This window comes from Macrosteles quadrilineatus, unplaced genomic scaffold (genome assembly GCF_028750875.1).
Source record: "Macrosteles quadrilineatus isolate MER2022 unplaced genomic scaffold, UCM_ALF_1.0 Scaffold_2__2_contigs__length_208266976, whole genome shotgun sequence".
Taxonomy (NCBI): domain Eukaryota; kingdom Metazoa; phylum Arthropoda; class Insecta; order Hemiptera; family Cicadellidae; genus Macrosteles; species Macrosteles quadrilineatus.
In genome coordinates, this window is record NW_026542595.1 from 192,519,772 (window position 1) to 192,534,721 (window position 14,950).

The 14,950-nt window shown below is 35.2% G+C and overlaps 1 protein-coding gene across 2 annotated transcripts in view; it reads left to right on the forward strand.

Annotated features, from left to right (window-relative positions):
• The first annotated feature begins 543 nt into the window (after positions 1–543).
• Positions 544–14,950, forward strand: part of LOC128986517 (cytoplasmic 60S subunit biogenesis factor ZNF622) — a 29,741-nt gene continuing 15,334 nt past the window's right edge. The window contains exons 1-3 of one of the 2 annotated variants that reach the window (XR_008490134.1): positions 544–1,578; positions 6,792–6,905; positions 9,275–9,418. Coding sequence is in view for 1 of the 2 variants with exons in the window: in XM_054406925.1 (XP_054262900.1) it covers positions 647–1,578; positions 6,792–6,905; positions 9,275–9,383 (1,155 nt within the window). In the remaining variant the exon portion in view is untranslated. Of the gene's footprint in view, positions 1,579–6,791; positions 6,906–9,274; positions 9,492–14,950 lie in introns of those variants that run through there. The other variant, XM_054406925.1, reaches the window with a different exon arrangement.

The window sequence follows — 14,950 nt, forward strand, 5'->3', positions numbered from 1 at the left end:
TTGGCCTGATCTAACGGACGGTTTCAGTCTAGCTGTCAATGTTAATTTCAGTATATACATATACGTATATGTTTACCATTTTACTGCATCTAAGTTATCTTCTTATGTATCCAAATGGCCGCGAGTGGAATTGGATTGGATTTTCAATATTACCTTACCTGTGTCATCATCAATGTACTAATATGGGTTTGTTAGGTTAAAAGTAGAAATAAAAATGTATAGAAATTTTACAACTAAGGAAAAGAATAACCTAAATTCCACATTACGGTATCCTAGTCGATAGGATCTATAGGTTAGGTGGACCCCTAGTTGAGTGAGTTGGCGTTGGCTTTGTTTGACTGGGAGAACAAAGTGAGGTTAACCGGTTGCAGTATCCGTTCCTTCCATCGTCATCGAACGCGTGTCACTTGTCACAGCTCCCATAGTCCCATGGAACAGTTTGTTTGCGCATGCGCATTGGAGAGGAGTAATCCGCGATTGAAACGGAAACGGATGTAGGAAACGAACCCCTAACAACCAAACTTAACCTCTTCAATCTTCAATTAACGATTCTTGTTATTCATATATCTTGTGATGTGACGTGCTGTGTCTAACATAAACATAACTTTATATTCAATCAGTCGTGATTAGTAGTTTCAAGACAACTATGAGTGCTAAATTTACTTGTATCAACTGTCGTGTTGCATTTACTGACGCAGATGTACAACGCCAACATTATAAAACTGATTGGCATCGTTATAACCTCAAAAGAAAAGTTGCTGATCTTCCTCCTGTGTCTGCTGAAGAATTTCAAAGACGTGTTATTTCTCAGCGAGAACACGATGAAGCTCTTGGAAAGGACAGTTCAATTCATTGCAAGGTTTGTCGTAAGACATTCAATTCGTCTAAGTCATTTGAAAATCACTTGAAGTCAAAGAAGCATATAACCCTAGTAGATAGTCTGCCAGAAGGAACCAACTCTTTAGACCAAATATCTTCACCTGGAAATAGCAGCATCAGATCATCCGCTTCCAATAGTGTTACTAAGCTTAACACTTCTAAATCTGGTACCATAACCTCGGATGATGATGACTCTGACATTGAAGAAGTTGATTCAGATGAATGGGATGAAGAATTCAGTGATGACAATCCGATTCTACACAACAATTGTCTCTTTTGCAACCATCATAGTGCTGCCTTAATGAAGAACATGAAACATATGTCAGTCGCACATTCTTTTTTTATCCCGGATATTGAATTTGTAACAGATTTAAAAGGTTTATTGTGCTATTTGGGTGAAAAGATTACCCAAGGGTACTTGTGTATATGGTGCAATGATTCTGGGAAAGCATTTCACTCAGCTGAATCAGCACAGCAACACATGATGGACAAAGGGCACTGTAAAATGTTGCACGAAGGAGAAACTTTGCTTGAGTATTCCGATTACTACGACTACAGATCTAGTTATCCTGAAGAATTTGTAAATGCAGAGAATGATGATGAGGAAGTCGAAACGTCTGTTATTGAAGCTGAAGATTATCAACTCGTCCTTCCTTCTGGTGCTATTATTGGTCATCGATCATTAATGCGATATTACAGGCAAGATAAAAATATATTGAATAGTTAACTTAGGCCCACTGTCTTCAATAATTTGTGCAATCACTTGGTGTAACCAAGCAATTGGTGGAGTAAAGAAGAGTTAAGCAATTACTTAACCCTCCGAGTGTCCCTTGTTTTGGCCTTAATGTCTGCCTATTTTTTGCTCATTTGCAAGGTTTTATTAAAACGGATCTGAGAAGCTTGAAAACAATGTTAATTGGTTCTATATAGGTACTATTTTGTTTGGAAAATCATGGGCTTCAATATTATACATAGGCCTAGAACATAAGGAATATTTGTTTAAAAAAATTTTTCTGTAAAAATAAAAATTTTGGAAAATTAAAAAAAAAAAATAAGTTTGCGCTCAATGAAATTGTTTAAATTATAGGCCTATAAATATTTGAAAATAGCCACCTAAATTTTATGAGGATTACATACGAATATATAATATAATATAAGGAAGTAGATTTGCAAATAAATAAGTTATGGCCAAAAAACAGATTTCAGTACATAGCGTTTAGCTAAGAATGCATAGCCTAACCATAGCTAGGAATCTGGCTGATAATTTACATCAATATCACTACCTACTTCTTCAGGATCATCAACCAGCCCTTCAAAATCACTTAAATCTTCTTATAATGCACCACGTATATCACTACTTTTGATTTTTAACACTAAAACAATGATAAACGTAATAAAACACATCAGTCATTGGTCCGAGTCTAACCAAGCTGTTTACAAATACGCACGTCAGCTGTCTGCTACAATATTTTCGGAACTAAAATGAATAGCGCTTAGAGGCAGACCTCCGGAGAAAGCTCTGAATCTGTCAAATAAAACGATACCTAACTCGATCCAGTTCAATCCGATTTTGTCAGTCATAGAGCCTTTGCCGTAAACAGTGTTTGTGAGTCGCTGCAGCGACACAAAACACTACACAAAGTGTGTTATGTGTCACTGCAGCGACAAATAACACTCGGAGGGTTAAGTTAGATGTATAAGTTAAATGAAATGGTACTTTCCTGCTAAAGGGAACATTCATTATTATTGATTATTTTTTCAATATAGGTACTTATCGATAGATATTTTTGTTTTCCGATCCATTATATACAAATTGACAACAACTAAGTAATTGATCTCGTTTAGGCTGAAATAGTCTAAATTATATGAATTAAGAAATGCAACTGTTCTAAGCTAACCTAACACAACCAACCAAACTTGCTGTATCATTAAAAAATTCCATTTGGGTTTGATAAAAGAAAATGCAAGTTAAACACAGAATTTATAAATGTTACAGCAAGTTTGGTTATTTTTTTAGAACAGTTTCATTTCATTATTGTTTGTTGATACTGAACAATATTTCAATATTTATCGTAGTTGTTGTCAGCTGAAATGGGTCGTTCTCAAATTCAAGACAAATTTGGGGATCGGAAAAAAAACAAAAAAATATTTTTTTTACAATCGTTTACCTATTTATTAAATCAAAAGAAATATATCCCTTAATAAGAAAACAAAGATGGCTGACATTCTAACATTTTTTGTTAAAATTAAACAATTTTCTTTCAGGATGTCATACATTTTTCCCCTCGCTCACGTTTCCCCCCCCCCCCCTTAAAAATAAAGAAAAAAAGAAAAATAGTAAAATTTATAGTTTTAAGTAAAAGTTTATAACTGTAGGCCTAGCTAACAATTAAAAATTTTAAAAAGTTATTTAATTGAAAGTAATAGCTGCTGATCCCAAAAAAACCTCATTTTTTTACCAAATAGACCAAAACAGAAGTTAAATTTTAGAATAAAAGTTACATTTTTATTTAATTCATAAATAAACTAATAAACCTGTGTAATGATCATTGGTTCTTGCGTTGAAATTGAAAACAGGTAAAAAAAAATTATTTTTTGATAAACAGCTTTTACTGGGTGTGAGCAAGCGGAATTAGTGTGAGCGAGGGAACTACAGAGCGAGAGAGGGGAACTACAAAGTGACTTTAACCCAGAGGTTAAATTGTTAGGCTACTGTTGTTTTTACATAACAATAGCTAGGGAAAAGTGAAAAATCTATATATATAAAATCCAATGTATGTTTGTATATTTGTATATTTGTATGTTTGTATATTTGTATGTTTGTCCTTTATGGACTCCAAAACCGCTCGACAGATTGTAATGAAACTTTCAGGCATTATTAACCATTATTCAAGGATGGTTTGTGTGAAGTTTGGTGCAGATCCGTCAATAGGGCTCCGCCCCAGTGGCTCTAGAGTTTATCATGTTAACCTTATGATTACTCATATTTAAATGGAATTAAAGAATCTTAACAGCTGGTGCAACTAAACAATTTGATTCTGTGATGTTCAATAGCATTAAAAAGTTAATAGGTCTACCAACAGGGTGCAGCACTGTATTTATTTTTTATTTATGAGAACAGCTAATTTGCAACCAAAAGGTGAGTGAGCGTAGCGAACGAACTTCAACCTGGAGGCGAGTTAGCGTAGCGAACGAGCTAACCTGAAGGCAAGTGAGCGCAGCGAACGAGCTCCAACCTAAAGGTGAGTGAGCGTAGCGAACGGACTTCAACCAGGACGTGATTGAGCCATGCAAACGAGCTCATCTTGAAAATGAACGAGCATGCGACATAAAACCACAATAGGACAGGACGACGTCTGTCGGGCCAGCTAGTTCTTTATAAAGTAAAATACAGTGTTTATTTAATACAGTAGTAAACATATGGAAAAAACTTTAGGCCTACACTGTACATTACAATTGAAATAACTACGGTGCATATCTATCTATATATTAATAGGCAAGCATGTTTCTTTAAAACCTTTTTTCTCAGCTCGTGTGCATCGTAGGGAAAATCTACGCATACCGTTGGAAAGCTATTTTCCTGTAGGTGTGCAGAATCCCTTTATAAATTTAAATAGGCTCAATGATAAGCACAAAAATGAGTTTAAAAATTTGAAAAAATTAACATGGATCTTATGCGTTGCTATGCTGGTTACGAAATAACAACGAAATCTAAACAGAAAATCAAAACAAATGGAAGAAACTCCAATCACATGTTTTATTTACAGTGTGGGGTGAAAATAGATAAGTGAGTACAGTACATTAGATATTTTTGGTCGAGTTTCGACCACTGGACGACCTCTCGTCTATATATTAATAGGCAAGCATGTTTCTTTAAAACCTTTTTTCTCAGCTCGTGTGCATCGTAGGTAAAATCTACGCATACCGTTAGAAAGCTATTTTCCTCTAGGTGTGCAGAATCCCTTTATAAATTTAAATAGGCTCAAAGATAAGCACGAAAAATGAGTTTAAAAATTTGAAAAAATTAACATGGGTCTTATGCGTTGCCATGGTGACGAAATAACAACGAAATCTAAACAGAAAATCAAAACAAATGGAAGAAACTCCAATCACATGTTTTATTTACAGTGTGGGGTGAAAATAGATAAGTGAGTACAGTACATTAGATATTTTTGGTCGAGTTTCGACCACTGGACGAACTCTCGTCTATATATTAATAGGCAAGCATGTTTCTTTAAAACCTTTTTTCTCAGGTCGTGTGCATCGCAGGGAAAATCTACGCATACTGTTGGAAAGATATTTTCCTGTAGATGTGCAGAATGCCTCTAAAAATTAAAATAGGCTAACAAATAAGCACAAAAAATTAATTTGAAAACTTCAAATAATTAACATGGACCATATGGGTTGCCATGATGGTGACGAAATAACAACAAAATGTAAACAGAAAATCAAAACAAATGGAAGAAATTCCAATCACATGTGTTATTTACAGTGTGGGGAGAAAATAGAGAAGTCTGTACATTTATTATTTTTGGTCGAGTTTCGACCACTGGACGACCTCTCGTATCAATAAATACAGTACAAAGAACTACTGTACTGTGTATAGATGTGTACAATGAGGCGTTCGGATTAGTGGACGTTCTGATTACAGAGTTTTGGATTAAAGAGGTTCTACTGTAGGTCTTTTTTAATTGTTTGTTGATACAGAACAATATTTGGTACCTATTTATTGTAGTTGACAGGTAATATGTATCAATTCTTTAATATTGATATATTTCGGATCAAATAATAAAGTATTGATGTATCGGAAAAACTCAACAATAACAAAGAATGTTCCCTTTAACAGGAAAGTAGGCTACCGTGACACATTAAGTTTTACTTTCATTCATGTTAACTTGTGATTATTTTTAAAAAAATCCTCGATACAAGCTATTTCTATTGTGGATGACAACTCTACATATCTTCCACAGTTTACCAGATACTTTTAAATTAGAGTAACTTAATCTGCATAAAGATAAAAACCTGTTTACATGGAGAAAAATTTGTACATTTTAAAAGTTTTTTATGTTGCAAATGAAAAGCAATCCTAGGGTTTCCCTGAGGAACACCTGATTTTATTGTGGCCATATTTGAACTGTATCTTAATTTATAATACAGTATTGTCTTCAGTACCGTAGTGTGATTTATTTCAAAAAATTGTTGCCTATTTGATAATGAGTTTAGCCTAAACCAATTAAGAGTGTTTCTCCTGTTAAAAAACTCACAACTGCTGTAATGGTAGAATTATCTTTCCTAAACCCGTGTTGGATATCTTCTTGGATTGAATTTGCTTTTTGTAAGAAGAAAATTAATTGATTAGAAACAATTTTCTCATAAAATTTAGATATTGGCGATAGCAAAGATATTGGTCTGTAACATATCCAATGCAAAGATATTGGTTTGTAACATATCCGATGTAAATATATTGGGGTAGACTTCCGTATCTGTTGGCACAAACAACCGAATGAAAATATCGATTGTTAACGTAACCTAACTAACCAAACAATATAATCTCCAATGAAACAATCAAATAATCGATATTTTCATTCGGTTGTTCATGCCAACAGATATGGAAGTCTACCCAGATATTGGTCTGTATCCCTAATGATTGTAGCATCTTTTGATTTAGTTACGGTAGGCCTACAACTTTAGCAATTTTTAAATAGTCTGGAAAGATGCGACACTTACAAAAGAGGACCACACTTTTTGTGGTTGTTTCATGTTAGTCCATAGACAAAGCTTCAGTTTCACATATTCCATGAATTGTTTTTGTTGTTAAATCTATTAATTTCCAATCAAAATAATTAATCGATGTTTTAGATTCATTCACTTTCTGAGAATATTTTTAGGTCTAAACTTAGTGATTTTTTTAGGCAAAACTTCGATCCAAACCGGGTGGTTGTTCCTGCACAGAAGAAGGTTCATCGAGTGATTGCCCAGTACAAGGCTCTTGGATGGAATGAGACAGACAAAAAAGTCATCGCCAAGTATGTATTAACCTACACTAGAAGAGTTCTCTATTTTATCCTCCACTCGCCTTGTATTTTATCGTTTTAGCGAATTTCCCTATAGGGAAGTAGCTATTACCGTAGGTCTCATGGCAAGACTTAGGCCCGGGACCGATTTACTTTTTCATTTTAATGTCCCCAGACTCCAAAAACACCATTCGTTCAAATTTTTATATATGTATATATATATATATATATAGGTATATATATATATAGATTTATATATATATGTGTCCGTGAACACGATAACTTGAGTAATTTTTATCCGATTTTGATGAAATTTGGTTTGAAGGTGTAAGGCGGGATAAACTTGAATGAGTTCGCGATCCAGCATGATCGGACCATGGGAACAGGGTTTTATGGGGGGTTTTATGGGGGAAAAATTGGTTTTTCTCACTTTTTACCCTCAAAACACAAAATTTCCCAATTTTTCTCTAAACCTTCTTAAAGAGCTTAAAAAAACAAACAATTCAGTATATCAAAGTGTTTTTGTACGGTTATTGGTTACGGATAAAACTAAAAAAATTGTAAATTTAAAATTCCCATGTTATTCTTATAGAGAATATTGTAAAATGTTGTAGTTTGCTTGTTTATGGATATATTTTGATCAAACTTGGCAAATTTATTTATTTTATAGTAAGCTATCAATATTTTACTAAAAACACACTACTTTATTAGTTTCCTTGTAGCAGCAAACCTAGGTACTCGTTAAACCTAATGTTATTTAAATAGATCAATTGAAAATCAATTCGGCCAAATGGAAATTCGCTTAGACGGCAGGTTTGCTGCGGCGGGGGTATTTTTTTATTTAAATGCCTATTTACTGTAGGTACTGTATATGCAGTAGTGTATATACAAGTAACAATACCATAGTAAAAAAATGTTGATAATTTTTAAGCAATCACATGTTAATTTTCCAACAGAGCTTTCCAGTAAAAAGTATTAAACAAAATTAATAATAGTGTAAAAGCAAAAGGCTGGATCACTCAAGGAATTAGAATATCTAGTGCTAGAAAAAGAGAACAAAGAAAGTTGCCTAAAAATTACAATAACCAGCAATTTATTCAATATTGTAAGATTTATAAAAAATATATTTAAATCGGTGTTCAGACTGTTTAAGAAACGTTCCCTCAGTAACTACATTCAAAATTCAGTTTACAAAATTAAGGCTGTCTAGGGGCAGTTGCAAATTCAGAACTTGGATTGTGTAGAAAGAAATATAGTCTGCCCAGTATTGAACATGATGGTCATCAATAATGGTCAAGAAATAGGCCCTCTAACATTTTAACATACCCCTAGGAGTAACATTTTAATAGGCCCTAACAAATTTGCTGACATTGCAAAATACAATTCAGCCAACTTTAACCTTTTCAATGCCCTTTATAGTTGAGAAATTTTAAACTTAATCATAATATGTAGCTGTTTTTGATTATTCACCAATTTCAAAAGAAAAATTACCTAAAGCAATTGTTCCCTAAAAAATAAAATGTCAGCTGGTTGGGCAGTAACGCTGATAAAGAACCCCAACAATGTTATTGCAGGACCATTAAGCTTCATAATAAACCAATGTTTACTGAGTGGAATTTTCCTTATATAAACTAAAATTCTCTGAAATTAAACCCCTTTTTAAGAATGGCAGTAAATCAAATCCTGACAACTACCGTCCAATTTTAATTTTATCAGCTTTCTCTAAAGTATTTGAAAAATTATTAGCAAACAAATATCATCTGTTTTTTAAAGTAGGCTAACAAATTTTTTTTTACAGAACAATATGATTTTAGATCAGGATGTAATACAACTCAGGCTCTGTCTGACTTCTTGTGGGAGGTCGGCTGTGGCATCGATAGGTCTCAGAATGTTGCTGGAATGTTTTGTGACCTGTCAAAAGCCTTTGACTGTGTTGTACATAAAATTTTATTTTCTAAGCTTAAAATTTCAATTTTTCTCCAATTGCTTTGAAGTTTTTAAAATCCTATCTTATAAACCGCTTTCAAAGAGCTATTATTTTTAAAGACAACATGAGTAGTTCACTACTCATAACTTCTAAAGAGAGGTTATGTTTTCGTTTATAACCTATCATTGCCCCTGACAGTGATGGAACGAAACATTGTACCAAACACTAATTGCACCACTCAACAATTAAATTGGCCTGAACAGCTGATTAGTTGAAGTTTGAATCATTACAATTTTACTTCTCTCAATCCTTGAACCACATTGGTCCGTTACTCGTGTTGTTATGAGTAAAACTATGCTGTTATGTGAAACTTTTCAATTCTAAGAACTGAACTGAATCGGCTACTTTTAAAAACGATCATAGGTAAAATTGTTAAATTATTATCTGTTTATAGGAAAGTCCGAGATTTAAAGTACATGCAACGAGTCCAGTCAAAGTACACTATGAAGCTAGGAATGAAAGCAAACATTTTGAGCATCAAACGACCTCAAGTAAATTTCTAATCAAAGGAAGATTGTGGACAGTTCCCTAACTACTGGTACAGTATGTTTCATTTTAAGAATTATGTTTTGTATATTGTGTTATTATCAAAATATATTCTGTTTACTAGATTAGGCCTACTTACTTTGTTTAACTCCTGTCAATAACTGTTTGATTATTGTTATATATGCTGTTAAACTTGATTGGGAAGAAACATCTTTAAAGCATCAAAGACTTTTCTTGAGATAAAAGTAAAACCAGTAATCTTGATTGAATGGCAAGCACTACCATCTGATCTATCACCACTGCGTAAGCTATCAAGTCATTATTTTTTGCATTGTGACTATTAATTTTAAAGATAACAGATTTTAAATTACGTTTTTGTCATACTGCAGCAAAAACAGCTATTTTAATACATGCATTGCGGGTCTAAAGTATATTTTTTACTCTCTAGGGAGTAAAAAAGTGTTTTAGCCCCTATGGAGTAAAAATATCACCTGTTGCCAACTCAGTTGTATTGTAAATTTCAATTGTAAACCATGGCATGTATCAATTCCAATTGATTGTTTAATCAATTGTAGCTTATTGTTTACTTACTAGTGTACATGTTGCTCGAAATCGAGCAATTGCAAAGAAGTACTGGAGTTATTTATAAACAAATAACTTGTTTAAAAACTAAGTACCTGGGGACCGAGCTTTGCTCGGGGAAAATCCTTAGTCCACTCTGAAAGCAGTCTTAGTACTGTATTGGAGACACATAGATCCATTCCCAAACTCCACACGGCTCGCCTTTACTACGTCCTACGCCATTTCCTACGTCATTGACCTGTTTCCCTCCCTTCCCATAGCATTTCAGAATTGCAGATACCTTAATCTAATCGTCATAAACAGTTCCCACACTACGGACAGCTCGCCTTGACTACTTCCTTTGCCACTTCCTACGTCGCGGACCTGTTTTCCTCCCTTCCCATAGCATTTTAGGATTATAGATACCTTAATCTAATCGTCATAAACAGTTCCCACACTTCGGACAGCTCGCCTTTGACTACATCCTTCACCACTTCCTACGTCGTGGACCTGTTTTCCTCCCTTCCCATAGCATTTTAGGATTGTAGAAACCTTAATCTAATCGTCATAAACAGTTCCCACACTCCGGACTACTCGCATTGACTACTTCCTTCACCACTCCCTACATCGCGGACCTGTTTTCCTCCCTTTCCATAGCATTTTTGGATTGCAAATACTTTAATCTAATCATCATAAACAGTTCCAACACTCCGGCTACTCGCCTTGACTACTTCCTTCACCACTTCCTACGCCGCGGACCTGTTTTCCTCCCTTTCCATAGCATTTTTGGATTGCAAATACCTTAATCCAATCATCATAAACAGTTCCCACGCTCCAGACAGCTCACCTTGACTACTTCCTTCACCACTTCCTTCGTCACGGACCTGTTTCCCTCCCTTCCCATAGCATTTTAGGATTGCCCATACCCTTATCTAATCGTCATAAAACAGTTCCCACGCTCCGGACTACTCGCTTTGACTACTTCCTTCACCACTTCCTACGTCGCGGACCTGTTTTCCTCCCTTCCCATAGCATTTTAGGATTGTAGAAACCTTAATCTAATCGTCATAAACAGTTCCCACACTTCGGACAGCTCGCCTTTGACTACATCCTTCACCACTTCCTACGTCGTGGACCTGTTTTCCTCCCTTCCCATAGCATTTTAGGATTGTAGAAACCTTAATCTAATCGTCATAAACAGTTCCCACACTCCGGACTACTCGCCTTGACTACTTCCTTCACCACTCCCTACATCGCGGACCTGTTTTCCTCCCTTTCAATAGCATTTTTGGATTGCAAATACTTTAATCTAATCATCATTAACAGTTCCAACACTCCGGCTACTCGCCTTGACTACTTCCTTCACCACTTCCTACGCCGCGGACCTGTTTTCCTCCCTTTCCATAGCATTTTTGGATTGCAAATGCCTTAATCCAATCATCATAAACAGTTCCCACGCTCCAGACAGCTCACCTTGACTACTTCCTTCACCACTTCCTTCGTCACGGACCTGTTTCCCTCCCTTCCCATAGCATTTTAGGATTGTCCATACCCTTATCTAATCGTCATAAACAGTTCCCACGCTCCGGACTACTCGCTTTGACTACTTCCTTCACCACTTCCTACGTCGCGGACCTGTTTTCCTCCCTTCCCATAGCATTTTAGGATTGTAGAAACCTTAATCTAATCGTCATAAACAGTTCCCACACTCCGGACAGCTCGCCTTGACTACTTCCTTCACCACTTCCTACGTCACGGACCTGTTTCCCTCCCTTCCCATAGCATTTTAGGATTGCCCATACCTTTATCTAATCGTCATAAACAGTTCCCACACTCCGGACTACTCGCCTTGACTACTTCCTTCACCACTTCCTACGTCGCGGACCTGTTTCCCTCCCTTCCCATAGCATTTTAGGATTGCAGATAACCTGATCTTATCGTAATAAACAGTCCCCACACTCCGGACTGCTCGCCTTTACTACTTCCTTCATCACTTCCTACGTCACGGACCTGTTGCCCTCCCTTCCCATAGCATTTTAGGATTGTCCATACCCTTATCCAATCATCATAAACAGTTCCCACACTCCGGACAGCTCGCCTTGACTACTTCCTTAACACCTTCCTTCGTCACGGACCTGTTTCCCTCCCTTCCCATAGCTATTTAGGATTGCCCATACCCTTATCTAATTGTCATGAACAGTTCCCACGCTCCGGACTACTCGCCTTGACTACTTCCTTCACCACTTCCTACGTCATGGACCTGTTTCCCTCCCTTCCCATAGCATTTTAGGATTGCCCATACCCTTATCTAATCGTCATAAACAGTTCCCACACTCCGGACAGCTCGCCTTGACTACTTCCTTCACCACTTCCTACGTCACGGACCTGTTTCCCTCCCTTCCCATAGCATTTTAGGATTGCCCATACCCTTATCTAATCGTCATAAACAGATCCCAGACTTCTCACTGCTACCCTTGACTACAATGTATGGAGTAATCTTCAGTATAATCTTTGCTAAATGATGTTTTTCCTTTTGTACTGTATTTGTAATTTGCTAGTATACTGTGGGTAGTTGGCTTATTATGAACACATGCTACAACTTCGAGTCTTTTGTTTACTTTTTCCTTGTTATTTAATTCAGCCAACAAGGTTACCTAGCAACCCATAAGACTAATGTTAAAAAAATGTGATTTTCAGTTTCATTTTCTACGTAATTAGATTTTTGTTGGCAGTTCTAACTGCAGTAAACTCGTTTTTAGGCCAGAATTAAACTATTTACAACATTTGAAGAAAATCGTCGGAACCGTTTTCGAGATCTTTGTGCAAGCAAGCATACATACATACATACATACATACATACATACATACATACATACATACATACATACATACAAGCAAACATTGCTCGTATTAGAGTATAGGATAACAACCATAATTTCCGATTATTTTAAAAGAGTCGACTAAAAGATTATTAACTAATGGAAATACTCACAATTTACATAACAGTCCTATTCCAGTTTGAAGGGTGAATTTTTAACTATCAAACTGCCCATAGACGGGAAAAGGTAAGCTTACAATTTAAGTCAACGTAAAAAGGCTGTCAGCTTTTATAATGTACCGTACCTAAGTTATTTAGCCAATTTGTAGACAATAAGCTGTAGGCTACTTTAAACTCTACAGGACAGAGTTAGGCAAAAACTGGCAGAACTCTGAAATGGTGTTATTTATCACAGGCATACTCATATGGCAAATCTTAGGCCGGTATTACACTATCATAGTTCTATGACATATTATATTATCATAGTTCAAAACCATTATAATAGTTGTTATTAAGGCTTACCTTTAAATAAGTCCATAGAGACACATAAAACATCACAAAATTAAAAGTAGAAATTTTCGTGGTCACTGACCACTTTTTCAACCACTGGAGATTGGAGAAATGGCAATGGCAGTTGCAATTTGAATCTATTACACCTTGTCAGGGTTGCCAACACAGATGAAGAGACTAAAAATTGTTTTTACTGTTGCATATGTATGAATGTGTTCACTTATTATGAATAATCCACTATATTTACACTGTTCTGTATTTACACATATGTACACACACATATTAAACATTTTTTATATACACTAGCCTGCTATGGAAGGTGAGGAATGGGGTTTATCTTAGATTAGGTTTGGTAATAATTCCTGGCAAATGCCCTATCTTTTTATAAGATAACATTATAATAGTTGGTACATTACACTGTAATAATTTTCATCAAAGACATATGATAATAGATATATGTCATAGAACTATGATAGTGTAATACGGGCCTATATTGAAACACAAACCAACATCCAAAACTATACAAAATTTTAATACAACATAGATAAATTACACATTGACTGTATACAATTAACATATGTTCTTCTTCTCACTTTTAATTTTTGCTTCGCAACGGGAAAAATCTGTTTCATAATCATTGAAATAGATTTATAATAAATAATCCATCATAAAGTTTAAGATTAAATAAACCCAAGGCCCTACCACATAGTTGTTTTATTTTTTTTTATCAGTTGTTTGAAATTGTGAAATAGGCATTTGACAGTTCTGGTTGTTTACATTTAAATGTTAAAGCAAATGTAAACATTGTACATTTTCTCATGCTTCCATGGAGTTTCAAAACATGGACATGTTGTTTTTTATGGAGTTAGCTAGAGTTTCAAAACAATGTTTGTTTCCCATGTTAATCTTATGGAGAAATACAAAATTTTAAAGGGCCCCAGGGCCTCACTCTCTTATTATTTACCTAAAAAGAAAGTTTCCTGCACAACTTCACGTTACGCTCTTTCCAATGACACCAAAAATATGTCAATCAGTTCAGTAGTTTCGGAGGAGTAATTGTCACAAAAATCCTGCTTGCGTATTAAATAAGTACTAGAGGTCGTCCAGTGGTCGAAACTCGACCAAAAATTTGTAATGTACAGACTTCTCTATTTTCACCCCACACTGTAAATTAAACATGTGATTGGAGTTTCTTCAATTTGTTTTGATTTTATGTTTATATTTCGTTGTTATTTCGTCACCAGCATGGAAACCCATAAAGCCCATGTTAATTTTTTTTCAAATTTCAAATTCATTTTTTGTGCTTATTTCTGAGCCTATTTTAATTTTTAAAGGGATTCTGCACACCTACAGAAAAATATCTTTCTAACAGTATGCGAAGATTTTTCCTGCGATGCACAGGAGCTGAGAAAAAAGGTTTTAAAGAAACATGCTTGCCTATTAATATATAGATAGATAGATAGATAGATTTTAAATAGTTCAACATATGGATGGTAACCCAATCGTTATAGACAAAGTGATTGAATGACTTACTAAACAGCTGCTTGTTTCCATCAGCAAATTTAATTGAAAACAAGTTAGAATGAGAGGTTATCTTTAAATAAAAACTTTTCAGTTTTGTATCATAGTTTGTTCAAATAATGGTTCAATATGACAAATAAATACAGGATGTCCGGGCTAGAGTTATCAAGAAAT